Source organism: Buteo buteo, chromosome 1, assembly GCF_964188355.1.
Source record: "Buteo buteo chromosome 1, bButBut1.hap1.1, whole genome shotgun sequence".
NCBI lineage: Eukaryota > Metazoa > Chordata > Aves > Accipitriformes > Accipitridae > Buteo > Buteo buteo.
In genome coordinates, this window is record NC_134171.1 from 10,114,769 (window position 1) to 10,140,203 (window position 25,435).

At 38.0% G+C, this 25,435-nt stretch overlaps 1 protein-coding gene across 2 annotated transcripts in view; it reads left to right on the forward strand.

The window, feature by feature from the left end:
- Positions 1-25,435, forward strand: part of FAM193A (family with sequence similarity 193 member A) — an 81,641-nt gene that overhangs the window by 13,766 nt on the left and 42,440 nt on the right. For both annotated transcript variants that reach the window (XM_075020407.1, XM_075020488.1), the window contains exons 2-5: positions 19,265-19,330; positions 22,059-22,304; positions 24,669-24,835; positions 25,128-25,295. In XM_075020407.1, the coding sequence (XP_074876508.1) occupies positions 19,265-19,330; positions 22,059-22,304; positions 24,669-24,835; positions 25,128-25,295 (647 nt within the window). The remainder of the gene's footprint in view (positions 1-19,264; positions 19,331-22,058; positions 22,305-24,668; positions 24,836-25,127; positions 25,296-25,435) is intronic.

Genomic DNA, 25,435 nt, shown 5'->3' on the forward strand with positions numbered 1-25,435 from the left:
TCTTTTAGAGCATTGCTCATAACCATTCTAATTTAACTATGCTTGCTTTACCTTTTAAATCTCATGCTAGCCAAGTAGCCGGACTTGCTGCTAATTTAGAATAGCTGCCTACTCTGTGCAAAAATGCTTTACTACAATCTTATTGAAACACCTGTTTTTAATTTCATTCTGTTACAAAGGTATCCTTGCTGAATAGGCCATGGTTCTTGGGTAGGGGTTTGGGGATTTTTCTTGTGAAAGAGCACATTAGAATCTGATGTTTTATTCTTGTGAAGGTACTTGTTTACTGTAACAGAATTACCCCTCAACTTCCTTTTTCATAATCAAAACTCATTAGACTCTCAATTAGTCTAAGCATGTGCGCTGGCTCTCAGGTAGTTCTTTGGTTCCTTCTGCACTTTTTTAACTATCTCCTTAAGTTTGATGCCAGAGCTGAATGTAATATTCCAGAATCTCTTATCAGTGCTATAAAATCTTGACTTCAAGTTTCATTCCATCCTTGTTTTTCTCTCATTCATTTGTCTGTCTTCTGGCTGGTGGAGACAGCACTGATTATATTTTTGTGACTTGTTTGTCTAACCTGCTCTTAAAATGACGATAGTTGATGGGGATTCCACGACCTCACCAAGCAGCCTATCTTTGTCTTTAAATACTTTGCTATTCATTTTCTATTGCATAGAAATCTTCCTTGCTGCAATTCAAACATTTTATTGCTTTTTCTGTCTGCTGTGGATACAGAGAACTAACTGACTCTTTATCCCCTCAGTATTCTGATCTGTAAGCTTGGTGTCCCCAGTTCTTTCAGCCTTTCCTGGCAGGTAATATTGTCTGTGTCCGGTAGCTGTTCTCTTGTGGCTTTTCTCCAGCTGTTCCTGTCTGGCTTGAAGACCTGTGTTCAGGGTGAGTTGCAGTTGTCCCTCTGAGACTTATTGGAGCAGTATTAGGTGGAAGGATTATGTCATGTGTCACATAAGCTATACATCTCAAGGTAGCATTAGCTTTTCCCAACAGTCTGACCTTGTTGACTTCTCTTTTGCATATAGTCACCTATGCCTATTTGGATATTCATGGTAGTTCTATCAAGATCTTGCTTTTTAGTTTGGCCATGAGAAATTCGCAGTAATTAAGACTGTCACAAACATTAATCGCATAAATCATGACATTTATTCTTTCTCCCCTGTGTAACTCTGTCATGGAAGAAAGTTGTACTGGTTTGACGTGGCTTGTTTTTGACAAAACCAAGGTGGCCGTTCCTCCTCTCTGTATCATCTAAGTGCTTGTTTGAATATATTTGACTAGCTTTCCTGGGAACTGAAGACAAGCCAATATTATTCCTCAAGTGTTCCTGCCCTTCACCATCCCTTTTCTCTCCCTCAGTTTTTGGGTTTTATTTGTTTGTTTTTGAGGGGTGAGGTTGTTTATTTGCTTTAAAGAAAGGGTTTGTGTAATTCACCTTTTTCTAAGCTTCTGATATCTCAGGCATCTTCCATGAGTTTTCAAAGATAGGATTATTGATTTTGAGATGGCTCAGAGGATTTCCTGAGCAACTTGCTTGAATGTTATCAGATCTAGCCAACTTGGGAAAAAAATGTAAGTATGGGTATTTCCAATAATAGGCTGACTCTGGGTGGGTATTTTACCCATTTATTTGTAGTAATTGTGCTAGTCACCTGCTTGTAGTTGATCTGTTTAGTGAGGACTTCATTAATCTGTTTTCCCTCTTCATTCAGTAATGGACAAATTCTGTTAGTAGTGGTAGAGTGCTGATAGAATGATTTCTTAGTAGCCTCAAGCTGTTTTGTGAGAATTATTTCATTTTTTGCCTTTAGCCTTTTTGATTTGTCCCCTGTATTCTCTTGCCATTGTTATGCTTGTTATTCCCTTTCTGTGGGCTTTTTCTGAGTCATTATTGTCTTGCAGTGTTTTCTATCCTCTTGCTGTGTTTGGTTTTCTTGAATTTGTTTGTATCTATTGTGTCATTTGAGAATTAGCTCTTCCTTGCCTTAGACTTGCCTTCTGCAAGCTCTTATTTTGTAATGTTAAATATGTCTCTTGCTGTTCTTCCTTCCTTTCCCTCTTCAGTAACCATTGACTTGACACTTCACTTCCAACAAAACTGTCTCTCATTGTTTACTGTCAACCACTTCTTTCTTGCTGGCTATGGCTAAAGGAAAAGTCTCTGGTTGCTTTTGATATTTTAAAAAAGCAAGTTCCTTGAACTCTCACTGGAGTTCTGCTATGTTCCATTCCCAGTAGGTGCCTAGGTTCCTAGTACCTCCTTGTAACAAAAAGTCCTGTGCTTTTCTTCACTCTTCCACCTGCTCAGAAAAGGGATCATCTGTCTGTCCACTGTTTTTGATGCTCTGTAGTAAGCTTGCAGCTTGATAGCATTCATGGGCTTTCCTCCTTTTATTATTTGTAGACTTCCAAGATACCTCTCTCTGCATTTGTGATGCTTACATCCTTTAGATACAGGGCATAACACCCCTGGGCACTTGGATTTGTTTGTTTTGGTTGGTTGGTTTGTTTGTTTTTTCTATGAACTGAGTGTATCCTCTTTCTGTTAGTATTCCAGCTGGGAGTGGACTCTTATGGAGTAGGTCATAGTCTTGATCATGTTCAAAGAATTCTAGCTCCTTTTCTTATGCTTCATACATTAGTATGTGTACTTCTAAGACTGATGGATTGGTTGCTTGTTTCTTATGAACTTTGTGTGAATAATTACTTGTTCTTATTTTAGGCTTTTGTTCAGGTTGCCCTGGTACATCATCTTTGGACTCTTGATGCTTTGCTTGTGATCCTAGCATAAAATATTCTTCACTCAATTTAACAAGCAGGAAGAGCTTCTTTTGTGTGTTAATTCCTTGAAATCATCTACATTCTCACCTACCAGCATGTGGAACCTCTTCATGTGATCAGAGAAGCCAATGCTGTTCTCTGATGGCATTTTCAAACACATGGGGTTGTCTGCTGGATGAGTTTGCTCCTGACAGTGTTAGGATATGGAGGGCTGATAGGGAGCTTCTTATTCATTCTTGGTTATTTTTAGCAATATAACTAGCACCCATGCGTATAAGCAGCCACGAGCAGTAGTTGGTGTGATGAATGAACATTGAACAGCTTTCTGTTCATGTTCAAGTTGGTACACATCTGCTTGTTGGTTAGGCCTGATATATGTGATTTCTGCTCCTCTTAAGAGTTGCTTCAGACAACTGCTTTTGCTTTCTTGGATCCAAAGGAGGCAGAGAACAACTGGAGCAGTATGCAGCCCTAGGTATGGCTGGCAGACAGCTTGTTCTCTACAGCTTTTTCTGATACAACTGTTTAGCTGCCTTTGGCTTTGGCAGTCTCTTCATAGATTGCTTTAAAGACATCGCAATCACAGTGTCTCAGCTCAGCTGCCTCCTGCTTCTCCTTAATGCCCTCCCTGTCCCCCTACTCCCCCCCCCCTAAAAAAAAAAACAACCCAAAACCAAAAAACCCAAACCCCAAACAAACCACCAAACCTTACACCCAACCCCCTGAAACCACTAAGACAATCTGTAATGGAGGATTTAGTGCACTCTGTATGTTTTTCTTGTGATCTTCCTCAGAATAGGAAATCTAAGCAACTGTTGCGACAAATCCAGTCCAGGACTTAGATTTGGCTTGCTATCTGGATATAGCCCTTGTGTCTTTGGGTCAGGGAACATTTGAGATGAGAGTTTTGGAGATGCCACTTTTCCTTTTTTGTTCCGGTTATGTATGTTGTGATCATGGTTGGCTTCCTGCTATTAGCACCCCTGCCTTTTGCTTCTCTGCTTCTTAAGTTGCAGCAGTAAATCAGATGCTTGGGTCAAAGGACTTCAAGCTTTACATATTTCCTGAGTTAATTCAGTAAATTTCTGGTCCCTCCTCCCATAGTGGTAGTTGAAGCACACCATGTGTTATGTTTCAGTAGTGTATTTCATGTGGCTATAAGGAATTTAATACATGATGTGATGTGTGCGTGTACGGTGGACATGTAGAGCTGGGCCGTTTAGGGATAATGAAGTGCAAGGACTGAGGTCATCTGCTATGAATATTAGCTTAACTTGTGGTTTTATTAACTTTGTAGTGATTTCTTAGAAAGATAACCTCAATGCAGTTCTGATGTTAAAGCTTACTTGCTGCATCTTCTCCAGTAATTTTGCTGATTGCTCTTAAGTTTAGCTATTAAACTAGGACTCTGCTTCTTATTGATGCTGATTTTTGCAGAATTGAAGGGGCTTGGAACTGGAGAATTATTTCTCTGCCTTGTATTGTCTGTGTCGTGTCCAAGTACAGTGTCTGCAATTTGCCTGACAGTTCTGTTTCTCTGTTATGGGAACAACATGGCTAGTTTTAGAAATTGTATTTGGTGGATCCTTCTGAAAATACCCTCTCCGGTGCATGGCTTGACTTAATAGGAGATTTTGCTGTCAAGAGTGAGTGTGTTTAACCCTTTACCGCTTACCAGGTGAGGTCATTTTCTTGTAACATAATTCCTGGAATAGAGCATCTACAGTTGTATCATTGAAGCTACATATTCAAGTAATTAATTCCTAAATGTTCTTACGCACTTAAACTTGCCTTTGGGTGAATGTTTCTTACTGTTCATAGGGAAAGTGCTGGCACTTTTTTTGTTGTTGTTGTTTTTGTGCATAATCCTGTTAATTTTACATATTTCTCTTCAGGATTGAAGTATAAACAACAGATTAAATCTCTAACAACTCTCTACTAGGAAAAAAATGTATATGCATGGTTGTTACCTGTCAGGACTAGTTGAGAGAATTTTGGGGTGTTTTAACTACCTGCTCAGAACACTTTTGGCCATTGTACTGGGGAAGAGAAATGTTTGAATCATCATTATTAGCTTTTGGTATTTTTTTAGCACATGTGGCTGCATAATTGCTGGGAAAACGTTGAATATTTTTCTAGTACAGGAAAGGCAGAATCCTGGTAGGAGGTGGATTGGCTCTGTTCTGCTGTGTCATATTTGGCTACAAAGAAGGGAAGCATTGCATGTGGGATATGTGCTCCTAAAGAATTTGTGATGCGTGTAATTAAAACAAAATCTCTTTCCCTCCCTTTTTCCCCTGGAGAGTCTGGGTTCTTGGTGGCTGCACATCTGGGTATTACAGACCCAAGTGTTTTTTCACTCAAGTCTGAGCTTGTCCACGCTCAAATTAGTTCTATTATTTTGTATACCTGCTGCCATTTCACTTGTCAACTAGGGAATAGCATTTAATGCTGTGCAGAAAACTCTTTAAATATAATTAATTACTATACTTCAACCAGTAAAAGACATGATTTCCTCCTCCTCCCCTTATGGCTTAATATTACATTTGATTTTAATTTGGTTTCAGGTTTTCAAGTTTGCTTGTCCATACCTTTAAACAAAACTTAAAATACTAATTTTTTCTGCTTTTTATTTTAATTGCAGTGTTAAAAGGTATGCAAGAGCCTTAAAAACTACTCGAGGCAAATTTCCCTTCATCTCCTCTGCTGCAAATAGAATTTTAAAAACCACCCAGAAGACAAAGGCAGCTGTTCTGGTTTTGGCTGGGATAGAGTTAATTTTCCTTCTAGTAGCTGGTATAGTGTTATGTTTTGGATTTAGTATAAGAATAATGTTGATAGCACGCTGATGTTTTTAGTTGTTGCTAAGCAGTGTTTAGACGAAGCCAAGGATTTTTCAGCTTCTGATGCCCAGCCAGCAAGAAGGCTGGAGGGGCACAAGAAGTTGGGAGGGGACACAGCCAGGACAGCTGACCCCAACTGGCCAAAGGGGTATTCCATACCATGTGATGTCATGCCCAGTATATAAACTGGGGGGAGTTGGCAGGGTGGGGGGATGGATCGCTGCTCAGGAACTAACTGGGCATCGGTCAGTGAGTGGTGAGCAATTGCATTGTGCATCACTTGTTCTGTGTGTTCCAATTCTTTTATATTAGTGTTGTCATTATTGCTATTTATTATAATTTTCTTTCTTTCTGTCCTATTAAACTGTTTTTATCTCAACCCATGAGTTTTAATTTTTTTTCCTGATTCTCTCCCCCATCCCACTGGGTGGGGGGGGAAGTGAGTGAGCAGCTGCATAGTGATTAGTTGCTGGCTGGGGTTAAACCATGACAGCAGTTCATGCATTACAGTTGAGTTGCAAATATATTTGGGCAACTGCAAAGTTTTTTCATGTGAATGGTGATAAAAATGTGAAGGGATCTGGGCAGTTTTTTTCATACTGCCTATCTGTAGAAATACTATAAAATGGCTTTCATTAACTGATTCAACTTCATTTGAAATAGATCTTCACTGTCCCTATCTTTAGTTCTGCTTCACATCGTTCATACTGTGACTGATAGTCTTTTACTTCAGTTTGAATGTATTCCAGGACATTTTACTCTGCTTTTCCTGTCCTCAGTTTAATTCTTGTCTTCCGCCCACCCCCAGTGCATTTGCAGAGAGAACTTCATTGCTTTGCTAAGCTAAATGAACCAGGCCTCTTGCTGATGACCCCCTTTGGCTGTCACCGTGTCTATTCCAGTTAGTCATTTCTTGAAGGTGGATGACCAAATGAGGTCTCCTCCAGAGGGCTGTGAAGCAGTACTAATACTTTCGAGTGTCTCTTGAAGACAGTGTGGTGCATCCTGGCATCGTGTTTCCTTGTCACAGTCTTGGGGATGGGCATAAGCCCTTGGTATAACCAAATCCTCCCCATTAGCTTCCAAATCTTGGTAGAGAATTAATCTCAGAAAGGATATTTGGTTGCAAATACAGCACAAGACACTTATCAGTGTCTCTGACTTTTTTTAATGTTCCCTTAAGATGTGAAATTTCTTGATTTGGAGCTGGGAATTGAAAAATTGTGACAGTTGGAAATGTAAAATATGAATAATTATTTGAATAAGATGAAAGGAAGAAGTTACAGAGTTATTAGTACAGATCATTTAATATGCATGTGCACAGTGATACTTCTTAAAAAATAACCAATTTCTAATAACGTATTTTTCAGTTTATGTGCAGTACTTCAGATCAATGCAATGCAAAATACAAAGAAGATAAGGATATTAATTGCTGCTGGCTTTAATCTGAATAAATGGTCTTATTTAGCCAAGTAATTGGTTGCGCAAGTATAGGCATGCTGTAGTTTCTTGGTTACACACAATTTAAGAGCTGAAAGCCTCATACTTATTGTAGTTTGTTGGGCTTTGTTCTGTTTAAAAACATTTTTCTTTGAGAAGAATGAAGATATAATTACAAAAAAGATGAGCACAAGCTTATGTCATAGTTTGAAGCCTTCTGATTTGTATTTCATTTTTTTACTTCAAAACGTACGGCTTTGATTCTTTTTGTCTTCACCATTTCTTTGCTAAAGGGTCATTGTTTTAGTATGCTGAGAAAGCTGTAATATTTCTATGATAAATCCTGTTTTACCTTCCTCCCTCCCTTAAGGTTAAATACAGATACATATTTTTAAAAAAATTATTAATTCTTAATGACCAAAACTAATGTTTTGTTTTATTCTGGAAGTGAATTTTTTCTCTATTTGTGATGCTATGGGGAGATGGCTCATCAGCTGAGGGCTGCCCATTTGTACAAACAGTGATGCTTGTAGTTTACAAAGTGAAGTTTGACAGTTGGATAAAAGTGTAGCTTTAGGCTTCTATTTCCAACCCCCCCCCCCAAGAGCAATATCTTTCATTTATTGCAATACAGTTTGAATTTCAGTGTTGTAGATGATACTTATTTTTCTAGTATGTGTTTATAGTTTTAAGCATGGTATAAATTGTGATTCTGATACTTTAAGTTTTTTGTAAGATGAGACAGATGGTTTTAGGTTGAAAGGAAGATAAAATGACAAGATGGGACTTGCAAGCATAGGCACTTTTCATGGCATCAGGGATCTGTTGCTTTCTCCTGTATTGATCCTTCTCCACTGGAAGGCAATTAACCATTAACCACCAGAGACTTCGGTCGGTGCAGGTTCACTATCGCATTAATAACTGTTGCTTGGAAGCATACATCTTCCTTGAGAATGAACTTATGCAGGGCTATGGGGACGGCTGGGGAGTTTTATCTTCAGGGTTGGGGTAGCACTGCATCTAGTGTTTACTGCTTTTGAAAAAGTAAGGGTGACTTCAGCTTGTTCACTTCTGAATGCAATAGAAGTATTTTTGTTCCTAGGTGATTCCAGCTTTTTGTCCTGGTTACAGGGAATTCTGCTAATGCTGTTGATCTTTTTGTGTTGACTTGGAAGAAAATGTGAGATTTTATTGGTAAAGCTTCCAGAGGATATAATGACTTGGAAAGGGATAATAAGAGCTCTCAGATGATTAAGGAAAACCAGTATTTGTTATATGCTACAAACAAACAGTATTCATGCAAGTGTTGCCAAATTTCCTGTGACTTAGCTAGATAGACAGGCTGACCTTGGGGGTGGCTGTGCTGATGGCCTGTGCCTAGCTGCACTATTTTGTATAAAGAAGACAGACTAGCCTGATCCTTAAATCTATTCACAACCAAACCCAGGAGTAGGGAGGTTATTTTGTATCTGGCAGGGACTTCTTCCTCAGTGCCACCAGTTCTTATGGCTACCTAGTAGAAAGGGTCATGCTAATTGTCTGTGTTCCTGAGTTCCAAGGACCTGTTTTCTAGCTCTTTCCAGTTTCTCAGAAGGTAAGGAATAAATGGCTCATCAGATAGAAGTGTCTGAATACATAACAGAAGAAAAGTGATGATGGAGAGTAAACAAATATAATGAAATTTGCTAATTGATTCTGAGCCCAGATGAATTCTGGTTTAGATCATTTATTTGCTACTTGCAATCTTTGAATAGGGATTACACTAGATCGTATCTTCTGGAAAAGGCACCCAAACAGGAATTAATTCAGGAAGGTCTTTGGCCTTTGTCAATACAAACTTCATGAGATCATGTGCCAGGCGGTGCTTAATATTTTTCTTAAGTACAGCTTATGTAGCTTTGTTTTTAGTGGTGGAATTCAACTTAGAGTGTCTACAGAGCACAGCAGGACTTCTGGTAGGGTCTGGACACTTCATTCTACAAAGCAACTGTGTGTCGTGGTTGGTTTTTTGTTTTTTTTTTCTTAGGGTATTATTTGATAGTGATTAGTTGTCACATCAGACTTCTTTTAAAAAAAGGTGGAGGTGGTGGATTTTATTGCAGTGGTTGAGGTAGGAATGAATATACTCATCTGTAAGTTTCATGGAATGAATAGTTTAAGACTGCATCATTCAAATTAATGTCCAAGGAAGTAATTTGTCCTTGTGTAATAAAACAAAATAGATGAAAAACCTCTTCTTTGAGTATAACCTTGCTTTAACTTCCAGTTAAAAAGTTAAGCGATTGTAGATCATTCTGTCTTATAATGGGATACAGATCGGAGTTTCATCTTTTTAATTTTGGTTTGTGAATGCTTCCTAGTTCCTGCAGAGATCATAGCTTTTTTTGTGTGTGCTAACATTTTCATATTGTGGCACTATAACCTGTGAACTTCTTATTCCTAACAGATGCTCATTTCCTGAAGGGTGTGTTTTAGATTGATTCAGCTAAAAGAAAAATTGAGTGTGCTATTGAAGAATGCGTGAGAGGAAGGGCACAGAATATAGATGTTGCTCCCTTAAAACTCATTACAGAATAACAGTATCTGCGTTCTTTTGAAAGTACTACTTCAAAATTGTCTTTTTGAGGTACTACTGAAAAAAACTTTCCCAAGATAGTTTCAGGCACCTTTATTTGCAGAGTAGCTTATTTTATTTAAGATGGATGTGTTTCTGAGTATAGCTTTTTGACAGTCAAGGTTTGATGGGTTTGTGGTTTGTGCATTTAAGTAGCTGTTTAGACTTCAGTCTATTCTGATTACTGTGCTAGAGTAGAATTGTTATATCTTGGCTCTGAGGACCCAAAGGAAAAAAAGATGCAATAGGTAAATAATCGGTTCCGTGTAAATCTACCAAAAGTGTTGCTTTTACCTATATTCAGACGACCTGAGTCCTTAAAGAACTACAAGTAGAAGGAAGACTGGTTTTCTTCCTATTCTGCATTGTTCAGTGCTGTCTGATTTCCTTCCTCCCAGCTCTGTTTTTGAGGCTTTTGTGTGTGTCTGGTCATACTGAAAACAAAACAAACCCTTGATTACGTATACTTTTTGCACTGACTTGTTAAAGTTATCTATGTATTTGATCCGGATGATGCTAACAGTGCATGACCAGAACTTTGCCAAACCATGGGGGGAAAAAATGCCTTTAACTTTCTCCAAGTACTAATATTATGCCTTGTGTTGAAAAACAGGGCTGTGTACAGGTGACTTACCCTCCTCCTCCCCCTGCCCCTGTGATGAGCCTGTAAATAGTTACATTTTATAAAAATTCTTTGACACAAGGTCTTGTTGGCCAAGTACCTTAAACTTGAGTTTTAGCAGGGGGTAGTAGAGGCTTGTCATCTTGTTCTGTTTTAGGGTATCTCCCAAAATGGGTGAGACGGGGACAGCCTCTCCAAGAGCCTCCCAACCTCACTCTTAACTCAAAACTTCTGCTAAATCAGAAAGTATTGGTCTTTTTGAACAAGTCCCGTATATGCCTGCTACTTATGCTACTTATACTTTTTATAATTCCTCTCCCTAGATTGAACATCTATAAAGGCTTCAACTGGAAAAAGTATTTCCTTTGAAATAATCTCAGTTTCTGTTGAAAACTCCTGTGATGTTTTGACTTAGTAGCAAAGGTCCTAAGGGATTTCACTGCTGGAGAAGAAGCAAATCAGGTTTGGGATCTTGGGGGTGTGGGGAGAGGAATAATTTTGTTGGGGTTTTGAGTCATTCATAGTAAACTTGCTTTGTTATCTATATGCAAGGTAGATTGAGCTTTCTAGATTAAGCCTTCCCACCCTCAGCTTGTCAGCTCGTTTGACATCAACAATTTATTTTAGGAATAGCTTTTACTAAGCTGTGGAAATACCGTGTTGTGTTTACTTAAATCCAAGTGATAAGTTTTAATAATATGACTTGTTGAAGACGGAAAGCCTTCAGAGAACCTGTCTTGCAAGTTAGTCAAATTCTGTAATTATGTGATTTTACTTAATAAAGAAAACACTGGAAGTCAATGTTATTACATTGAAAAGATTGAAATTGCAATAGAAGTGTCACTAAAATTATTGAAGTCTTGTAATGTCGACTGTATATGAATAATGAGGAAAATTACAAACAAGAAACCTATTTGTTACATTGGCTAAAGAGGGATTTACCTGGGATCTCACAAACTATTTTAGCAGTACCACAAATCAAAAGGAATAGAAACATTTTGCTCGTAAGAATTTTCTGTGGAGGTGCTTGGATAGTGAGTACCTAATTTTGAATTAATATGATGACTGTCTATTGCGAATTATATCTTAAAAACTTTTAATAGATTTATCTTAATATGTTGTTCCTAATATGAAGTAATATCATACTTCACCTTTTGGAGGCCTAAATAAGTGACCTGCTTGACAGCAGCCTTGTTAGCTCCTCAAACAAGTATTTGGGTTTGTAATTGAGTGCAACACTGGTGCTATCTGCTTGGCATTTTCCGATCTTTTGCTTGTCTTTACAAACAAAACGAGTGCGAATTCTCAAGTTAGATGAATTATCTTTTCCTGCTGCCAGCATTGTCTCCCTTCCCCCTTCATAGGTTATTTCCGTTGGTTAGCCCTTGAGTACATAATTCCCGCTGGCTAATCACGATGGAGGGAGCATGACAAAATGGGCTGGTGTACTTTACAGTCACAATATTTCCAACTTGCCCTGTCCAAATGTATATACACAAGATCGTACATAAATCAGTTTTAGTAACACGCTGTTGGTTATCATAGCTAGTTGATATATCTCACAGCTAAGATGGTGTTCTGTAGCAAATCTGCTTCCACAAATGTCCTCTGTGACCATGAGGGGGGTGTGCAGTCACGTCATGCTTAGCTCCTTGGCTGTCGAGTGGAGTTTTGGCTTATTTCTAATTCAGAACAGTTTGGTAAGGTTACATATTTGACTGAGCTCTCTGGTATGATGTTAATGATTTCTGTGAAGTACGATAGCTATTGAACATAAACGTGCTGTGTATTAGATACCAGCATAAGTAAGGGTTGAGTCGACACGTTAGCTGTATTGATGTGCAGTGCTTTCTGCCATCTGGAGCCTCTGCCAGGTTTCTCACTAACGCTTTACTCTTGGCTGTTGTTCAACTTCTGGCAACTTCTCTTTCTCCTGCTACTTAATTATTTCAGACTTAAAAGGTAGTTTATTTATATTTGAGTGTAATATTCAGATTTTGTATCCAGAGAGTCACAAAAGCCTTGTGACACTCTTTGGAATGCTTGTTCTTCTGTAGCCTTCATTTTTGTATATACCTGATAACTGACGTAAAGATTTAAAGGTTCTCTGAAATGGTGTGTAGTCCAGTAGCGTTTTAAAGGAGTACCAAGGGACTGACTTCATGCATCACTGACCTGTTTATGGATATATTTTTCTTCATTGAACAGTCTTCCAATCTCAAGAATGTGGACTACACGAGAATAATGCAGGCTGGGCTGGAAAAGGATAACTTAACTGTTTGTGAGTATTAATGCCCAGAATAGCATGCTTGGTAAAATGGATTAACAGTCCGCAAAATTAATCAATTGGCCAGATCACATGTTGGCTGCCTTAATGTGGATATTTGAATTTTAATTATTATCACCTCATCTTTGCTTTCTCTGGTTTCTATTTGGTACTTCAGCATCCTTAGTAAAAACAAGAATCTTTTTGTGTAGGAAACCTTCACAGCTTTCCCCATTGGTGACGTTTGCAGCTAATCAATAATCACTTTTTCTGTCAGTCTCTCTCCTATAATACCGAGACTCCCTGGCAAGCAATTGTGTGTTAGTAAGTATAACTGCATTCTGTTCAGTGTCATTGAGATGTGTGATTATCACATTAAAAATTTAGGTGTTTATAATGTCAATTTCTTAAGCAAAACACTCCTGCTTCTAAATCAGGGAGGGATACTATGGTAGTTTGTTAATCTTCTATTGTTATAGTTACAACTATTTGGTGGTCTTTATTGATATACAACCTGTCCCCCCGAAACCAAAGGTGTGTTTCACTGTTGCATCACATTAAACCATGACTATGTTTGGAAGTAGGAACCTCTGAACTTTTCACTGTTGCCAGTCATTTACCAATTTCCAAGCTACTGCTTAAAAGCTTTATGGAATTGTATTTTGTGTAACTGATGTCAAAAGAATTTTTTTTTCTCTGAAATAATAATAATAAACTCTGATAGCTGCTTGAGTTTCTTGAGTGTTGCTGTGCCAGCGAAACTGGAAGTGTGTTGCATATTACTGATCATTTTCCTGACTGTTGTTGGGCATGTTAATTTTGCATTCTTCATACTCCAGTGCTAGGAAGAAAACTCTTATTTAACCTTTTTTAAAATACCATTTCAGTATGCTTTTTTAAAAGGGCATGTCCTCTTACTGCAAAACCCCTAGTACTTTGGAGGGTTATTTAACAATGAAAAAAAGAAAATCTTTAGACTTCTATCTTGCCTTCTGTGAGAAAAATGTCCTGTTCACCTGCTACTTTGGCGTCAGACTTTCATGACCATGGACAGGGACCATTAGTCACCTTGGGCCAGCCCCTCACTGACTGCAGCAGACAGAGGTGCAGACTGACTGCACCCTGTGTCAGAGGACACTTCTACATTTCTTGGCCGTGTCAATATTGACCATAAATATACAAATAGCTGCAGTAGTAATGTGGTCATCCTCTTCGAGAGGAGTCCTGAATATAGTTCTGAGTGATATTCATCTAATTCCAAGACCTTCCTGGACCGTTTCTTTCACTGTTATACCACCCTTAACAACTACTTTCATGAAAAAATGGAGTACACTGTTTTTTGTAGTGCAGGTAGTGTTCTGCTTTATTAGGCATATGCTTTATTTTGCTTTGTTTTGCTTCGGTTTTGCAGTAGTTGATATCTTGCAGGGCTTTACGGTATTTTGGTGGATGAGCTTGTTCTCACTTTCATGTGGTGCACGGAACTGGTCTGTCCAGAGTGTAGCAAAGACAACCTTTTCTGTGAGAAACCAGACAGTATTTTTCTTAGTCTTTTGGATGGGTACTTCCAATGCTTTCAAAAATGTTCATGGATTTCTTAAAGCATAGCAGATGAAAAATAACCAGAATGTTGAAATAGATGAAATCATATAGGCAAGAGTGATGGCACTGCCAAGTAGATCTGTTTCAGTTTGCTCTTCCTCTGAAAAACTGGGCTATACCAGATGTTAACTAGGTATAATGTGGATTTAAAAAAGGATTAAGGAAGGGGTAGGTGTTGATAGTTTACTGCTGGTTTTTACATTATAATATCTCTTCAGTGCTGTAATATACCTTCTATAGAGGCTACTGTTACCGTAGAGACTACGGTCACTACTGACAACGTTCAGGAGCAGTGTTTAAAGCAAACAACCCCCAAAACCTTGCTGTGCTAGAGGTCTGGCCAGCATGCTGTCCTGTCTGACGGTGCTTGGTACTAGATGAATGGAGAAGAGAACTGTGGTGCATGTGTAAAATAATTCTCCTCCTGTGTGTCTTTCCATATCTTAACCTGTCCAGAGATGTCCTGCATCAGATTTTGCTACCTATTGTTGAAGCCCTCATCCGTGTGTTTGACTTCCAGAATGGCTTATCCTTAAATCGGTTGGCATTAGGGAGAAAGGATCCTAAATTTTCATTTATTGGATAGTTTCCTATATCTTGAACTGAAGGCATAAAGAAATCTTTCTTCATATCTGAAAATCACTTAGGATTCTGTAAGTGTCACTCATCTGCCAGCAGCAGTTCTGTGACCAATTTAGCTGTGCCTGGGAGAGGAGAGGAACAGCTCAGCCTGCGACTGGAGAGCACCCAAGTCAGAGCTTCACTCGGGCGGTGGGGAGGGAGGTCTTCACCAGCGAGTGCGACTTGACTGCTGCCTCCCAAACGGCGTTGGGTGACAGCGGTGGGAAGCGAGGCAGAGCTGCTATGTGAAGCTGCAGAGCAATGTCATAGTGTGCTCGGTGACTGGAAGTGCCGGAGAAGGCTTAGCACAGACCAGCTGTGGCAAATGGGTTTTGGCATAAAAAGTGTAGGCAGGAGAGCAAGTAGCATAGACAAAACATCCTGATGGGTTTTGGGGGCCTAGCAAGGGTTAAGGGCAGTACTTCCTTTAGTGTTACTCAGACACTTACAGAAAATGTGTTGTTTCAAATGTTTTAACAAACTTAATTTTTCATCTTCCTAATGTGGTGGTGCATTTCTTTCCCCACTCTTGGGCTGATTTCATGACACCTATGTAGAAAAAAAGGGAATTAATTCAAGTGGTATGGAATACCTTTGTTATATTAGGACCTTGTAGAATAAAGTGTAGCCTTTATCGTCTCTTGGTAACATTTTTTTTCCTAATCTGTATATTTCTTAATGCGCCTGAGAAAATAAGTGCAATATTTTCTAGCTGTTTTCCCCCATGAGAAATTTGATTAAATCCTGCATATTTTTTGAGCATCACATTTCTGTTGAACTTGTTTAGGGTTTAGTGATGATGAGCCAAATTTAAATATTCCTCCTGTGCTTTTCTTTACCTGAGCTCTCCTGAGACGTTGCATCACTCTCACTTTAATGATGTTTGTGTGACTTCACCAGGCTTCAACTGCAAGAAAGATGGGGGTGTGTTGTCTAGTAAATATGTCACTCAGCCCACTGAAGGTCTGATTTTGATAGTGACAGGCTGTTAGAGCAAATCATGGCAGTCTTTGAGTGCTTATGTTCTAATTGCTCAACTGCTTTTTCAAGGTCATTCAGGTGAAATCAAGGAGTATTGTTTAAGCTGTGATTTTCACTTTCTTTGTACTTTCTGGTACAAATTATACTGTGCTAAGGTGGTGTATGCCTTATTCTCCAGAAAATTAACATTTTAGAGAGGGTGAGTTAGTGTGACAGCAGCTTGCAAGAAAAACAGTATTTCCATATATCTTTTCCATTGTAAATAACATTTATAGAAAGAACAGAAAGATTCCGTGCCCCAACCCCCCTTTCCATTATGATGAAGAGTGCATGCAGAGAGTCCCACGTTCCTGATTCATGTCAGCCTTCTTTCTGGCACTAATTTTTGTGAAATAGTTTTTTTAAAACATAAAACTTTAAAATCATTAAAAAGGATACTCAGGACTGTAAAAATAAGTTTTCTTTAATTAAAAAAAAAAAAAAAGTTAGGGTTGTCCAGAAGTGACAGCTCTCTAGCTTGTCACTTCTACTTTAAATCTCTGCACACAGAGTTATATCTGTCAACATATGGCCCAGTAACTGGATCTTGTAAGGTCCTTCTGCCATTCTCCAGTCTCTTTAGTAACATGAAGAATTTAGTTTTATTAGTTAACTTTGTCATCTTGGGCACTTTCTTGCTACAGACTTTAGATAAATGCAGTTTCCTAGATCTCCTTTGAAAGCTTAAAAAATAAATATATAAAAAAAAATCATTTTATTCTACTCTAGTAACAGTGAAGCATAAAGCAAGTATTAACATACTGAAATCATTACTGCAACTATAATGTCCTTGAGCTTCTTCAGGACTCTTGGCTGAATGTCATCCGCTCTTTGCTGATTTTTGAGTTGACCATTTGCTCCACACTTTTTTCTAGCAGTGTTTTGCTTTGAAACAGATCCTCTAATGCATCTTCCATAAAGAAGCCTTTCACTGGGAGAATATCTTTAAACTCCTCCATAGTGAACGTGAAGATGTGAAAAATAAATCTGGTGTTTCTAACACGACCTTTGCTTGTTTGAGCATTTTTTTAATGCATTTATTTGTTTGCTTAGTTTAGACTTGGAGATCCTGACAGGCTACCTACTGCTCCTTGCTCCTCATGTACCTTGAAAAAGGATTTAGTTGTAGTTTTTATACTTTTTTTCCTCACTTCCTTAAATTATTTGTAAGACTGTCTCGTATTTTTTTTCTCTCTGTTTTTAGCTTGCTATTGTTTGAGCCCCATTTGGACAACGTCTTCAAGATTCTTTTAATGTTTTCTCTAATATGCTATTTAGTCATCTCCTACCCTTGCCTGTCATGTCATTATTCACCCCCACTCAAGTCCTCTTTGTGATTTTTATATTTGCTCTAAGCATCACATACAATGTCTTAAATCTAATTGCCTACGGACAATTCTTGATTATTCCCTTTAAGTTTCTTCCTATTTCTCTAATTCCTTTCTTTAAATTCCTTGGTGTTTGTTCCTCCTGCAGATATTTAGGTCACCACTAAATTCTGGGGGGTTTACACTAAGATTTTGAACCCAGTTCTGCACAGTGCTTAGGATCAAGAGATGCCTTTTCTTTTTTTAGTAGCATGACAACTCATTCCATGAAGCCATCACTCCTGATGTTCAGTATTTTGTCTTGGCATCCTGTGACATTTGGTGGATAACAGAAACCTCCCACTGTTTTTGGTTTTGCTTTTGTAACATTTCTGACTGCCTTCAGCTTGGTCATTCAACATCTGCATGTTTAAATGTGATGGCTCATGCATTTCTTGTTTTCACTGTCTTGAATGTAAAGAAGGTAAATGTACTCCCTTAATTAATAGATAATGTTTTTGGATAAACTTGTCTTTTTTGAATTTTTCCCCCTGAAATTTTTTTTTTGAGCTGCAGATAACAATTTCATTCTAAACTTTCTTACTGGTTTCTTTTTTCCTTGAATGCACATGCATGTCAATAACCAGGGGACCTCCAGTACTGGAGGTTTTCTTTTCTTGGTGAAGACGATTTCTTTAATTCAGAAGACCTTTTCTTTTTACCACTTTTTGGAAAGTAGCTGAATAAAAATAGGGAAGTTGTTCCACATCAGCATTTTTGCTCCCATGATTTTAGATCTGAGATGCCTGACTTGCATGTGAGCATGTTTTCTTAAATACCTACTCTTGAATGTTAGCATTAGGGTATGTAAGTGAAGTTATGTAGCTTCTTATCTGTATCTTTTCTAGCAATTACTTGAAGATTGTGTTTTATCCTCTACTTTGCCTTGGAAAAATCTGGCTGAAGACAATGACTTTGCAATAATCTCCCTGGCTCTGTAAACTGAGCAGTCAGTAATTCTGTGCCTGTGTAAAACTCAAGGATGCTCCTTTGTACTGGAGGAGGCTCCAGTTTGAGTTTCCGGTTTGGTAGCAGGGTAAAAATATTTTCTGAACTCTGTAAAACTAACACACAAGATGTGGAGGTTCCTATGTTAAACAGACTGGTTTTTATTGTGGTCTTTAGAGGGGTCTTAGAAATATTAATGGCAGGCAATAGTAGGTAGAAAACTGGAGAGCAAAAAGAGGTTAGCAAAAACATGTGAAAGGTGGAACAGAGGCATGAGGTAAATTATATCTGAAATTCAAGAGATAAACCAGTGCTCAAGAGGAGGGAAAATAAAGAATAAAATAATTGACTGACTTTATTCCCCCCCCTTTTGTTTTTTTTAGTCAAATGCCTTTTCTTCAAGTCATTGTGATCTAGGACTCTTCATTGTCACTGACTTGAATTTGTATGCTGTCTTAACTTTACTCTTGTCTTAGTGTCCTCAAATAACGCTGTGTGAAAACACTTGGGGATTGTGAAAGGCACTTCATTGATATCTGATGTAGTCTCTGTAACACTTGTGGAGAAACAAGGTATAGAGGAGACCTCTGAGAGGTTTCTGTATGAATTATAACCTGGGGCAGGAGGAAGGCTGCTGTGGCAGAATAGCTGAATGCCAGTTGGAGGCTTGCTGTGGAAGAGTCTTCCTGGTTAACACTGCATATTTTTCTAAGCAGTATTGTATTCGACTTTCAAAAGGCAAGAATCTTTGGTAATTGTCTCGATTCACAATAGAAGTTTAAAAGCTAAATGCAAACAATCAAATACAGAAGGAGAAATGTCATGTAGCTTATAACTTGCTTTTTTTTCCCTGCATCAGTTCTTTCATCTCAGAGTTGCTAATAAATCAGCTATAGTGCAAAAGTTTTTAAAATACATAAATTGTAAACTTTTGCATCTGTATAACTTTTATTACAAAAGAAAAGGCACTTTCCATCTCTGTAGTCAAACAATCATTCAAGTTTCAAAAGCTGTTTTTTCAACCCTCAGATGCAAGGGAGGGTTTTGTTGTTTAATTTTTTTTAATGCTCTTTTAGCATTAAACCCAACTATTATAACCGATGTACTATTAATTTTTTCCAGGTTTCGCTAAATGGTACACAGTTTACAGACAGTTCTGTTGGATCAGAGTTCACAGGTGTTTCTCAGGTATGTGCAGCCAAATTTTGGGGGGTGTATATGATAGCAGAATTATTTGTTAACGGGAGAAGGTATTACACAGTATTAAATGTACTAGAGAAAACTCTCCAAAAGGACTTCTGTTTGAGATTGGAACTTGGCTAACTGAAGTCAGTTTCTGATGACTTCACTATTCAAGCTTTAAAAAGCAGTGAAAGCTACTATTTCTAAAGTAAAATGTTATTGTTATAATCTTGAAATTGGACATGGATGTAAAAAAAAAAAAAAAGTGCAGTTTTATGGTAACAAGTTATTCTTGGAAATAAACCGAAATACGTAGCAGAGATGCAGTTATTTCTGTTCCAGCTTGTCCTACTTCCAGCTTCATTTATGAATGTTACATCTGAACATGTTTCAGAGAGAAAGTGAGACTGGGTGTTTTCTTGCAGAGATGCATCACACATTTTTTTGAAGCTTGACTAGTGGAAAAATATCTTGCTTTTCTCAAAATGTACACTTTGCTCTGATTATACAGAAGACGCATACAGATATATGTGTGACCTAATTCCAAGCTCATCTAATCCAGGAAGAGTTTATTGCTTCTGTTGAAATGGTCACATGAACAGTCACTGCATTCATCATCTTTTAAATAAATAAGAAACTGCAATTCATAGCTTCATTTTAGTATGACAGAGCCATAAGGGGAATCTGAGATACTTATGGTCTAGATTTTGTCAAGGTTCCAACTGTCAATTTTGTTAGAAATAAACTGCTCAGAAATGTTCATTCTTAGCAGTTGAGTTGCATTGTGTTGTAGGAACCAAGTGCTTTCATTTGAACTTCATATTTGTTGTAAATATGGGCCCAACTGGGAGATTGTTAGCGTTTTACTGAGTCTGTGAAGTGGCCAGAATTAAGATTATTGTTCCTGCTGTATTTGCCATTGCTTTTTTAATGATTATGATGCAACTTTAAGTAAATTACACACACAAGTCTTAACCTCTAGAAGTATTTGCACCATGGCTGGGATATGTTTGCCATGACCCTTACCTTTGCAAAAGAGTAAGTGTCAGGTTGTCTTAACTTCTGAACTTTTACGTTTTTGTCCTCTGCTTTTCCTACTTGTCGCAAGATGGACTGCAGATGATGTTCATAAGGGTTTACCTGCAATAGCTATAACGATGTCATCATTCCAACAGAGACTTAATCTGGCTTCAAAAAAATTTTATTTTAACAAGGAAACTTTCAGGGCTAAGGAGATGAGCAGCCATGGCCTCCTGGTTGCAGGTTTTTTAGGCATTAATAAGATCTGTAGTTGAGCACAGGTCAGCCAAGAGGAATGTCTAACTTGAGGAATCTGTTCATACTTGTAGAGCCAATAAGGGGATGGTTCCCACCTTTCAGGAGGCAGAGTGAGTCTTGTGTCCTGAGAATGTTTTCTGAAAACCTGCAGTAGATACCTGGAGAAATTGTGTTCTTTTTCTTGCCTCAGTGCTTAGGTGGGAATTCTTGAAGTGGCATCAGTGAGTAAAGAGATTAGCTGTTCTTACTAAAACTGTTAAATTTCTCATGAACTTCTGAAGGAGAAGATACTTGTGGAGATGAATTCGGTGTGTCTTTTTTGATGTCTAGAATTCTCAGTTTTTCTTTCCATGTTGCTGAGTCTGTCAGTTTTATAAATGCAAAGAACATGAAAATCAGAGTTTGTAATGCTGTGCTGTTTTTCTTCAGATGTCAGCAATAGGGAATTGATTTGTTGTTGCTGTGAAGACAAGAGAGTTATTGAATTGTGCTATAGCTTCAACTAGGCCTTTGCCCTAAAGAACTTTTCACCTGTGCTTGTGCAGTTCAGCCCTACAGGATCTTTAAAGTAGTATTTTTGTTGGTATTGGGGTTGGAGCAGTATCTAAGAGGAATGGTTCAATAACTTATTTAAGTTTTGCCTTTCCTTTGAGAAAGAATTTCACTATTTTGAGGCTTACATAGATCTTGCTAATTAAGGCAGAGCTAGTAGCCATAATATAAATGGACAAATCTGATTCCGCCATTGCAAGATGTTTTGTTCTATTCATTAATAACTTTGCTTATGTTTTATAAAGTTGGGTTCTGTTTCACTTGTTCTGCTTGACATGTTTTTGAGTATCAGTCTTCATCAGAATCTCATGGCGGAACCATAGCTTCATGCACAGGAGTATCTTTGAAGAGAAACTAAGTTTTGAACTGCCTCTGTCCTCCTAAGTTACCAAGTCTACTTTATTCAATAGCTGACAGTGGATTTTAAGACCTAACTGATTGTGTTTGTTAAAACTGAATTAAGCTTTTATTTTGTAACAAGCTTAACTGAAAGTATCTTTGTTTCAGTCAGTATTGAAAGAGGAGGTGATGCAGAACTTCAAAGAGCAGTTATTTTCCTTTTATCTCTAAGAATGACAACAGTAAAAGGAATTGTACTATCCCTTTTTTATTTTACTTTCTAGATTATTGCATCTAGGCCGAATTATTTTAGAGAGGAAGGCTGTAGTCCATGCTCACTGAAAACATTACTTTTTAAACGGGAGTGTATTCATAATCAAAATTGTTTGCCACATGGTTATTAACACTGCTGTGTTTGATCTTGGGACACTCCAAATATTCACCGTTTAATGATGACTGTTAAAATATGTTTTCGTTTTTTTTTTTTTTTTTTCAATCTCAGAATAGGTTTTTCTGGTATGTATTCTGTGAATAACCAATTATCTATCAAAACATTTATTTCTAGACACCATTTACCTTTGGCTTGGGCCAAAGGGCACCATATACAACTGGCGAGCATTGTCTTCTTTGTAGAAGTGAACGAAAAGATACTTCGCTTTCAGAGAGCGGAATAAAAAATTCTAGCAAAACAGCACTTTCCACATCTCCAAAAGCAAACAATATGCTGCATCTTCCACTGTGGGTGTGTCCAGACTGTCGACGAACAGTCGAAAAGGAGGAGAGGCATGCTACAATAGAGCAATCTCTTGTGGTAAGTCGAAGTACTTCAGTTCAGTAGACTAAGAAGATACGTTGTTATGATGGGCTGAATGCTACTTAGTGCTTTGGAACCACTGAAGCTGTAAATGCTTAGAAAATATTTTAGGAGATTTTGAGTTGGTTTTCCTATGAGCTAAGCTGAACAGGCAAGTTGTTCCAAAAATGGGGAATTCTGATTCTGAGTTTTATATTTTTGAGTAGAGCAAGGCTTGGATTTGTTTCTTGCTGGTTTTTTACCCTTTCAGTTTATTGGATCTCATACGTTGTCCTTTTCCCCTTTACTTAAAATTCTGCTTCTTCTACTCGTACCAATGCAACTTTAATCATTATACTTCTTTTCTATTCTCTGTCTGCTCATGTGTACTTTCGCCTGCTTTGTGAGGTAAACTGTCTGAATTTTCCTTGTTCTTTCAGTGGTGTTCCTGAGTCACTGTACTTGCACTGCCACCTTCCTGCATGTGTCTGAGCTTTATCATCTTTTCTTTCCTGTATTTTTTTAATAAAGAAGCACAACTCTACATAGTATGCACGTAACAATTTCTTATTCTTTGTTGTAGCACTGCAAACACTGATTTAATACATGGTGCTAATATTTCAAGTTGTGATTTTTCTAAATTAGGTGTTAAAATATATTTTCAAATGAGAATTCAACCTCACTTAAGAGCTGTGCTCAGTGTAGCAGAAAGATACAAAAAGTTCATTGACAGGTCCAGCAAAACACCATTAGAAGTAAAATGTGATGCTGTACTGCAGAACCAAATCTTCACAACTCATCTGGGAAGCCACACACTTCCAATAATTGGAAGCATCATAGATTCCAGCTGACATCTTCTTGTAGAGAGCTAACAGACTGTGCACATGCCCATAGGCACATACAGATTTTTATTTCAGTAAACAAATCAGTGTGAAGAAAGATTGTCTTTGTATAGCATATGTTGTTAAACTTATGTTAAAAGCACATTTAACATAGTTTTTTAAGAGTATATCACTTGTATACAACTAGTGTTTACTGATATTCTTGCTATTAACAAGGGTTAGTAAAATTAGTCAAAAAAGATTACATGTAAGGAAATTATACTGGTAGTCTGATGGTAAACACATCCTAGATAGTTCAAAGCACAGCAAGACTGAAGCACATTATTATTCAGTTGAGTCAAAATTTTTGACATATTTAAGCTCTGTTTAATGAACTAGTAAAGAAAATTAAGTGTCCTACAAGTGCAAGGAAGGGAGGATTTGCTTCCTAAATGTTTTGTAAGTTGCAGATACTCCAGGTAAAATAAAAATTGACAGTATTTTTTTTTTTAATTTGGCAACTGTTTTCTTAGTTAGAGGAATTTTTAAAAGCAAAACAGCAAAAGGATTTTCCAAGTTGGGAAGCTTGACTTAAAATAGCTACTAAATGGATTAGGTGGCTAGTCAAATTAGAGAAACCAGCTGGGGAAAAAAACCAAAATGAGTTAAAAAAAAAAATCTGTTATCAGTCACTGCAAGCCAGAGTATAAGTGGTTTGCTATAGATGCTCCTGTATTCAGGTTGCTGTTGCTCTCATTGCTACCTTTGTTTGCCTCAGCACCATCCCCAATAGATGGTCTTGCTGTTGGCAGCAAATGCACACAGGTTTGTTTTGACCTGTGTCTGCTTCCTGCTCCAGAATCTGGGGTGAAGCACAAAACAAGCCCTTCAGTCATGTTACTGACATGGGAGAGATCTCTGGTGCCACAGTAAGGTGGTGGCAACCTGGGGAGGGTGCAGGAAGGAAGCATGGTGTGTACTGGTGCTGGAGCACAGAGAAGGAAGAGAAACTGGAGACCAGAATACCAGCTGCCTTGGGAGAGAGGTTTGTGTCATCTGCTAGTACTGAGCAGCACTGTACACAGGAGATAGCATCCATTCCCAATGACAGCAGCTTTCTGACATCCATTAGTATGAAGTAGTATGTCTGGCTGTTATAAACAAGGAGATTTTATGCTTTTTGCTAGAAGGGATTGTTGAACTTCAAAAGTCAAACATACTGTCAAATAGAGACTGAAGAGATTTACTAGTTTATGATTAATCATGGATGATGCAAGCCTTCCTTTAGCTTAGTTCATTGTTTATGCTGGAGTACATAAAGGTGGTAATTGTAACCAACATGCTTTGGTTATTAGAAATGAAACTATATTTATATCATTGGTTTTCTCAGTCCGTATCTTGCATTTATTACGCTTTTTGAAGGTAAATTCTTTGTGCCTGGTTCAGTGTCCTACCAAAACACATTGAGCACTAAGAATTGCTGCATTACTATTTGCCTGCTTATTAACATTTCAGACTTCTACCTTACAAACTGAAGGCTACCTGTGTTTTTTCTTTTCAGAGCCAAGATTTCCTTTTGCACATGCCTCTTGGAAACAGTGGATCACAGCAGGAATCTGTAGGAGGAGGAAGAATAACTGTTGCTGCACAGACGGTGCCTGCTGCAGATCTTAGCAATTCCTCACCTTCAGACATAGCATGCAACTGTGAGGCCTGTAATGAGCGCAGGTAAGAACTGAATTCAGACTCAACAGCGTGGTGCCTGTAGTCAGACTGTTGGCAGTGTTGTAGCTTATTTGTTGGTGTATGCTTAAACTCTTTAAACAGGCTATCTGACAAGAACAGTAACTTACGGATGGCAGCTTTTTTCCAATTTTATACTTTATTTTAGGCATGTACTTTATTTTAGGCATTTTCAGATGCATGTTGTTTTTCCTGAAGGACATCTTCAGAATAGTAGGAATCAGTACACCTATGCGATATACAAATAGAGAGTCATTATTTTTGTCATTATTTGCAGAGAAAATTCAGCAGAGCCTGAACGTGAACCTCAGCAGCTTCAAAATTACTGGTCAGAAGTAAGATACATGGTTCGGTGTATATATCGCCAAGCTGGGACCCCTTTGGCAGATGACCAAGACCAATCTTTGGTACCAGATAAAGAAGGAATGAAAGAGCTGGTGGATAGGTACAGCATTTTGAAAAATAACTATTAATTGCTAAGAGGATTTTTAAAGTTAGTTTTTAAGTAGTTTGGCATATTGCTTTTTAATAGAATGTTATTTACCATCTGTAAGTCTGGTTGCTTGGAATGATTGCCTCTCCACT